At 42.6% G+C, this 7,344-nt stretch overlaps 1 protein-coding gene across 5 annotated transcripts in view; it reads right to left on the reverse strand.

Annotated features, from left to right (window-relative positions):
- The window catches only part of LOC107295783 (myosin-10-like), a 53,473-nt gene extending 49,786 nt beyond the window's left edge, over positions 1-3,687 (reverse strand). For all 5 annotated transcript variants that reach the window (XM_015825110.1, XM_015825109.1, XM_029285912.1 and 2 more), the window contains exons 1-2: positions 3,345-3,687; positions 860-1,016 (exon numbers count right to left, since the gene is read on the reverse strand). In XM_015825110.1, coding sequence (XP_015680596.1) covers positions 860-1,016; positions 3,345-3,518 — 331 coding nt within the window. In that variant the 5' untranslated portion in view covers positions 3,519-3,687. The remainder of the gene's footprint in view (positions 1-859; positions 1,017-3,344) is intronic.
- Positions 3,688-7,344: the final 3,657 nt, after the last annotated feature.

A 7,344-nucleotide genomic window follows, 5' to 3' on the forward strand; every position in this document is an offset into this window, starting at 1 on the left:
CCTGGCGTAGTTTGATTATGTTTTAGTGGGGGTTTTGTATGGGGTGTTTTTAGAACAGGCCTGTTATTTAATTTGATTTTAGAACAGAAACTATTTATTTATTATTGTGGTTTTTAGTATCGCCTGTTCACCGCCCTGAGTCCCGTAAGGGAGATAGGGCGGTATATAAATTTAATAAATAAATAAATAAATAAATAAATAAATAAATAAATAAATAAATAAATAATTTTAATTGGGGATGTACTTCCTAGAGAGCAAGAAGGGAAAATTAAGAGGGAGCAGGGCCTGAATCAAAAATTGAAAGGGCCGTTTAGGTTTTCTTTTTCAGACCCACTCAAATCCTCTCTCTTGATCTTATTATATTGTCATATAATATAGGTGGGTATATGCATAATTCTGTATATATTTATTTATTTTTGTCATATTTTTGTAGTGTATATCGGAGGTGGTGACCCTTTGAGAGCTGAACGCAATGAAATTTCATTTTAATGTATGCCGATTAGTGTACATTCAAAGTGACAATAAAGTTTCTATTCTATTCTATTCTATTCTATTCTATTCTATTCTATTCTAATAATAATAATAATAATAATAATAATAATAATAATAATAATAATAAAGTTGGAAGGGACCTTGGAGTTCTATTTCTATTTCTATTCTTTCTGTTTTCCCCACAGCACATTGCTAGACTTGGAGTGAAGCATCTCAGCCGAGGCTTGCAGAAGGCTTTTGAAATGAGGCGGAGGGTCGCATGGAATCAGCCCCCTGAGCCTCCAGGGTTGTGCTTTGTCCACTGCTGACATACAATAAAGCCCCTTTTCCCCTCTCCCCTCCCTTTGGTGGGTCTTCCAGTGTGTACCTTGCAGCATGCTTCGGTAGGCAGTCTCGGAGATGGCATAAATGTGGGGAGGCATCTCGTGACGTTTCTTGCCCCGATACATCTCCACAATCTGTTCTGTGTAGATGGGCAAATTCTTGTAAGGGTTGATGACCACACAGAAGAGCCCTGAGTATGTCTGCCATTTGGAGGGAAGACAGAAAGTCACGTCAGAATAGCCTCCCAATGTGACTGCAGTTCCTTTGTGTATGCACAGCTTCCTGGGTTCTATAGCTTGCTGCCAAATACTCTCCTTTCTAAGGTAATAATAATAACAATAACCATAACAATAATAAAATAAAAAGTTGGAAGGGACCTCGGAAGTCATCTTGTCCAACCCCCTGCTCAGGCAGGAAACCCCACACCATTTCAGACAAATGGCTGTCCAGTCTCTTCTTGCCGCTTCAAAAAAAAAAAGTATTTAAAAAACGTAGTTTCTTTCTGCTTCAAGAAAAAAACTGGAAAAAGGTCAGAAAATAAAGAGAGAGAAGCCAATTTCACTGCCTGCTATTTTTAACTCTAAAGCATGACGATGACCTAATTCACACATCATATTAAGCCAGACATGCCATTTGTTTGGGTTCATCTTTACATGAACCCAGACTTTTGGGCTATTAATCCAGGGCTTAGAGCTAAGCATTATGTGTGGATTAAGGCACTAGAACTTTTCAAAAACAAAGGCTTAACGTGATGTGTGATCCCAGACAGACAGGGAGATGGATGTTAGAAACAGCACCCGGCGACTAACCCTAACCCCTGAGCTAGGCAGAGATGGATGCTCACTCCACTGCACGACGCTCGGGTCTCAAACCGAGCCATGTTAATCACTAAGCCATCACGCCTTAACTACGGAGCCATCCTGCTTCCCAGGGTTGGGAAGGCTGACCAAAAATATCCCATTGATTTTTCATTTCAGCAGCAGGGGAAAAAAATCTCAAGTTTGGAACAGCAGACATTCCCTTTTCTGCATACATTTTTGCTTTTGGCATACTATTGCTAGCCTACCTACTTTCCAAACAGGTTTCTAGCTCCATGCCAACAGACAAATTTTGTCCATTTGACCTCAGTCACCTGACTCCATCGACACTGGCTGACAATAAGGGAAATATGGAGAAATGACCTTCCCTAACCTGGAGTGTTTTCAGGCGCATTGGAATGTAACCTCCCATTATTCTGTTAACCACCTTGCCCGAGGATCTTAGGAATTGAATGCATCAAGAGCTCAAAAAGTAGGGGAAAGATTGCTGAGGGTGAGGCTAAAAATGCTTTTTGCTACAGGCTGAAATACCTGGGAAGGAGCAGCCTGGAGAGCAAACTGGAAAAGAACAGGCTGGAGTGACACCAGGGCAGGTAGAAGTCGATTTACAAGAAAAACACCAGGACCATTGTCAAAGGAACTGCCTGGGAAGGCTGAAGAATCCCCTTCTCAGTAAAAAAAAATTTTTTAAAAAAAATCTTTTATCTTAAAGATGGGTTCCATGGGGCTGAATTGCACAAATGCAGGCTGCTTCTTAGGAGAAGGCAAGAGTACAGTTTCCTGCTTCTAAGAAGCAGCGTGTTGTTGCCGTGGTTGACGGCGGCACCCTCGGGAGAATTCATTTCACACCCTGACGACTACTGTTCTGGCTGAACAGGTCTAGTCCGTTCCCCACCCCGATACCCAGCTAGAGGGTGGAGATCATCAGAGGCAGCAGGGGGAGGAGGACGGGCACTGTGCTGTCTGTGAGTCAGAGATGACGTACCGTTGAGGGAATGCTTTGGCACAAGGCCTCCCAGGGTAGCCTTTTGTGCCCACTTGGGTGTTAGGGAAACCAGTAGGGCAGAAGAAACACATGTCCCCTGCTCATTCCCTTTGAAAGGAGCTCTCCATGGTGAGGTGAAGGAGGTCCAACTCACCCTTTCTAGCATTATTGCAAATACAGACACACTTCACAAGCTGGGAAAAAACCCAACTTTCTGTCCCAAATCAGCTCTTCTGTTCTAGTCCTGACGTCTGCTCAGAAGGAATAGCTTGGCATCTAACCAAAGCTGCATTCCATTCAAGTGGGGAAACAGTCCAGTGCGTCACAATTTAAAATCTGGAAGTTTTCTTGTTAAGGTATCTTGATGGGTATCAAGAGTGATTGGACCACATAATTCCCATCACGACTTGCAACCTGGTCATGCTGGCTAATTGTTGAAGTCCAAACCATCTGGAATATTGGCTGGTATATCCCTGAGCTAGGCCATCTGAGAGAGACATGGCTGCTGCAAATCAGAATTCCTGGATTACATTTGTAATTAAATAGGGAAATGAATTGTATTAAGTAAGTCTTAGTTAGAAGTACTAGGAGGCTGGACTAGTGGACTACAGGTCCCTTAGTTTATGTCATGAGGAAGATGCAAGTGGTTAAAAAGTGTGAGAGACAGAAAGAAGGGAAGAGAGAGAGAGAAGCCTGGAACCAAACCACTCCATAAGCCAACTCACATAGATAAGACCCGAATAGTAGCGGTCCTTCAGATTATGCAACACCGAGGCTTCATTGAGGCAGGTCAGCTCTGCCATGTCTTCCACCTTGGTAAATTTGGGTGGGTTCATCTTCTGGATGTCGTCTTTGGCCACCAGCATCTGACGCCCATTCTCAGCAAGTTCCACCAACATCTCATCTCCCTGTTCTTCACGCAGCCCAGCCGCCTCAAAGCCATGGCGTTCAGACGGGACCCACACCAGGCGTTTGGCCGTCCAATCAGCTTGTGAGGCTGGATTGCCTACATGGTTCCGGTCCACAAACAGGTATCTCTCGGCGGTGGCGTCACCCCGTTGTACAGGGGTCTGGACAGCCATGGCTGAAAAGGGAGAGGGGAAAGTCCAGGAAAAGTTAGGCACTGATGGATGCTACAATCTTTAGTCTCAGTTCTAGTATCATAATGCTAAATTCTCCATGTCCCTTAAATGTGACAACTCTCTACAGACTATCCCCTACCTCTTTTTATTTATTTATTTATCAAATGTTAAAACTGTCCATTTCCCTCACAGAGGGACTCTGGATGGTGCACCTTTTATTTTAACTTCATCATACCAGAATATCCCCAGAAAACAGTCATCTATGCTATAGCATTTTTTCAACGGTTTCAGCAATTTTTATACAAACTCAGGAACGCAAATGGACAGAAGAATTGGAGTGGTTCAAGAGAAAAGCAGTATGACATTCCTCCTCCTCCTGAGATGGAAGCGGAATATTTGTAGCTTTTACTTGACCTCAGAATGTAAACTTGTCCCAAACCTTCAGACTTAGAAACTTCTTATATAACCATCATCACGCCAACAGAATGTATTTACAAAATAATGACTTAGGAAGTAAAACCTGGGGGTTGGGAGAAGGTGGAAATGAAGACAGCAAAACAGGGGTGGGCAAGTATGGCAACTTTACAACCTGTGGACTTCAACTGTCAGAATTCCTAAGCCAGCTGGCTCAAGAATTCTGGGAGTTGCAGTCCACTCATTGTAAAGTTGCCATACTTGCCCCCCTTGCAATAAAAAGTGTATGAAGTCAAGAGCTATCATTCTAGTTCCAGTGTACTCTGAATTGATATATATGAAACACATTATTTTCTATTTTGTCTACCACTACTCACCATGGCTGGGAGACAATCTTAAATACAGGTAGTCCTTGTTTTATGACGATATGTTTAATGACCATTCAAAGTTACAAAGGCACTGAAAAAAGTGACTTATAATCATTTTTCACACTGACAACCACTGCAACATCCCCACGGTCACATGCTCAAAATTCGGGTGCCTGGCAAATTGGCCTGTATTTATGACAGCTACAGCATCCCATAATCATGTGATCACTGTTTGTAACCTTCCCAGCAGGCTTCCAACAGGCAAAATCAATGTGGGAAGCCACATTCGCTTAATTATGCATGATTCGCTTAACAACTGCAATGACTCACTTAACAACTGAGGCAAGAAAAGGTAGTAAAATGGAGCGCAACTCACTTAACAACTGCCTTGCTCAGCAAGGGAAATTTTGGGCTCAGTTGTGGTTGTAAGTCGAGGACTATCCGTAACAGATTTTCCTGTAGTCCCTTTTCATCATCACTTGCCCTCCCTTTTACATAAAAGCACAAGGAAAAACTTTGTAAAGAAAATTTACATATTTTGGAAGATAAGATCCTAATTTTGTATCCCGTTCTAGGCTGGGCCTGAAATTGTGAAAGTAAAAAGAATGCTGATGGTGATCGCCATTGAGTTATGTACACAAAATATGCAAACTCCAGAAAACATTCTGCATGCGCATTCAAGCCCATGTGACAATCATGGTTTGCTTCCTGGTTGGTGTAAACTATCATTCTTCTGTACAAAACAAACTGCAGTTAATGGCAGTGTTAGAAGTAAGTCTTCATCCTGGTTCATCCAAGCCAGGAATAAATAAGCAAACATGGTGACTGCTTTGGGAAGAAGATTACAGTTTATTGCAGAAGAAAGATGGTCCTTGCAAGAAGGAGCAGAGGAGAAGAAAGAGACTGAGCACATGGGTAGAAGGTTTTTTATACCCCCCTCTAGCCCTGTTTGGAATAGTTTCCTGTTCCTGTGGCATGAACTTTGAGGCTATTTCTGAGTGTTTTTCTAGGCCTTGATATCTGTGGTTTAATCCTATTATCATATCCTGCTTCCCAGGTGATGGGGCTAATGGCTCCTAGAGTTTGGGTGGGGCATGCAGATTTTCTCTTTGTCTTCTTGATTGCTCTGGCTTCAACTTTCTGATGGTTTTACATCTGCATTTGTATAAGACTAGCTACTGCTTTGGGCAAAGAGATGAGGCCAGGTTTGGTTTCTGCTTTTCAAAAAATGCTTTTAAAAATCCTTTTGGTGAACAATATCTTTCTTTCTGCCTTTTTAATATTTCCTTCTCTGGGTTAACTTCCCACAGCAGCAAGTGACAGAGCAAACGCAGGAAGAAATCTTTCCCATACTTAAGGATGTTCCGAGGGTTGTCTTCCTCCTTATCCCTCTCCCAACCCTCTCCAACTTCTTTGTTCCTACAAGTTGGAAGAAGCTAAATCTTTTTCCAGCTTTGTGCTCTAGCCACAATTAGCCAAACTCCTCTCAGGAGACTTAACCAGGAAAATGGAAATAGAGTTAAGAAGGAACACCAGAAAAAACGCAGTCTCCAAATGTAGCTAAAGAATTCAACTTGGCCAGGGATACAAGGAGAGACCAACAGAGGTCCCAATGCTCTCCTTTCTAAGTACCTAGAAGCCTACTTTCTCCTCCCTAAAAATCCACATCTCTCTCCCCTCCGGCCTGGCAAAGAGTCCAGACTCTCTGGTTGATGAGCAAGATTTTCCAGCCCTCTCCCACCCACCCCCTTTTCAGACCCTTGCTGAGCTCCATGGCTCAGCAGAAATTTTGCCTGCCTTATGTCGCTAAAGCCAGACATGCTTGCCCTTGCTTGGGGGCTCGTTCTGTGACCAGACCCTGAGTTTCTTACTTGGAGAAACCAGAACAATGAGGAGGTCTCTTTGATCATCTCCGCTCAATCATACCAGCCTTACAACTCAACACCTTCAACACCTATTGCAGCTTTCTTAAATCTGCTGATTGCTGTCTGCCCAGGGTCCAAAGCAGGCGTGTCGAGACGCAGAAAAGACACCGGGAGCATAAACACCAGACGTGTGGGAGCTCATAATAGTTACTCTGCAGGAATGGAAAAGCACTCTGTGTAGGCTCCAAGCCACCCAGCTCCTTAATGCCTTCTCTTACACCGTAGAGATAATTACCCAGACTACGGTAATTAAAAAGTGACTAAAAAGCATTAAGCTATAACTCACCTGCCTTTTAAATAAAATTCGTTTGTCAGAAAAAGTGCTACCAAACCCTTCCTAATTTTCTTACTCTGTAGCAAATCTAAACACGAAGGATACAGGAGCAAAACCTCCAGGAGTCTGTCCTAAAAAGCTGCAGAACAAATTAAAGAAATTATTTGCTAGGCAGGTTCTGAGCTTGGTCAGTGCCTTAAAAGCAGAAATCTATTTGTATACAGTAGACCCCTGAGAAGGCTTTGGTGCACAGAATCCCTGAGCCACGGTTACCATCCCTACAGATAGTCCTCGAGTTACGACCGCAATTGAGCCCCAAATTTCCCTTGCTGAGCAAGGCAGTTGTTAAATGAGTTGCCCTCCATTCTATGTGTTTTTTTTGCTAGAGTTTTTAAGAATTGCTGCTTCTAAATGAGACAGTTGTTAAGCGGGATATTCCCCATTTTACGACCTTTCTTGCCACTTATTTATTTATTTATTTATTTATTTATTTATTTATTTATTTATTTATTTATTGAATTTATATACCGCCCTATCTCCCTTACGGGACTCAGGGCGGTGAACAGGCGATAATAAAAACCATGATAAATATAGGCAGTTCTAAAATCAAATTAAATAACGGGCCTGTTCTAAAAACACACCCATACAAAACCCCCCACTAA

The sequence above is a fragment of the Protobothrops mucrosquamatus genome, unplaced genomic scaffold (genome assembly GCF_001527695.2).
Source record: "Protobothrops mucrosquamatus isolate PMUCROS unplaced genomic scaffold, P.Mucros_1.0 scaffold2485, whole genome shotgun sequence".
Classification (NCBI taxonomy): domain Eukaryota; kingdom Metazoa; phylum Chordata; class Lepidosauria; order Squamata; family Viperidae; genus Protobothrops; species Protobothrops mucrosquamatus.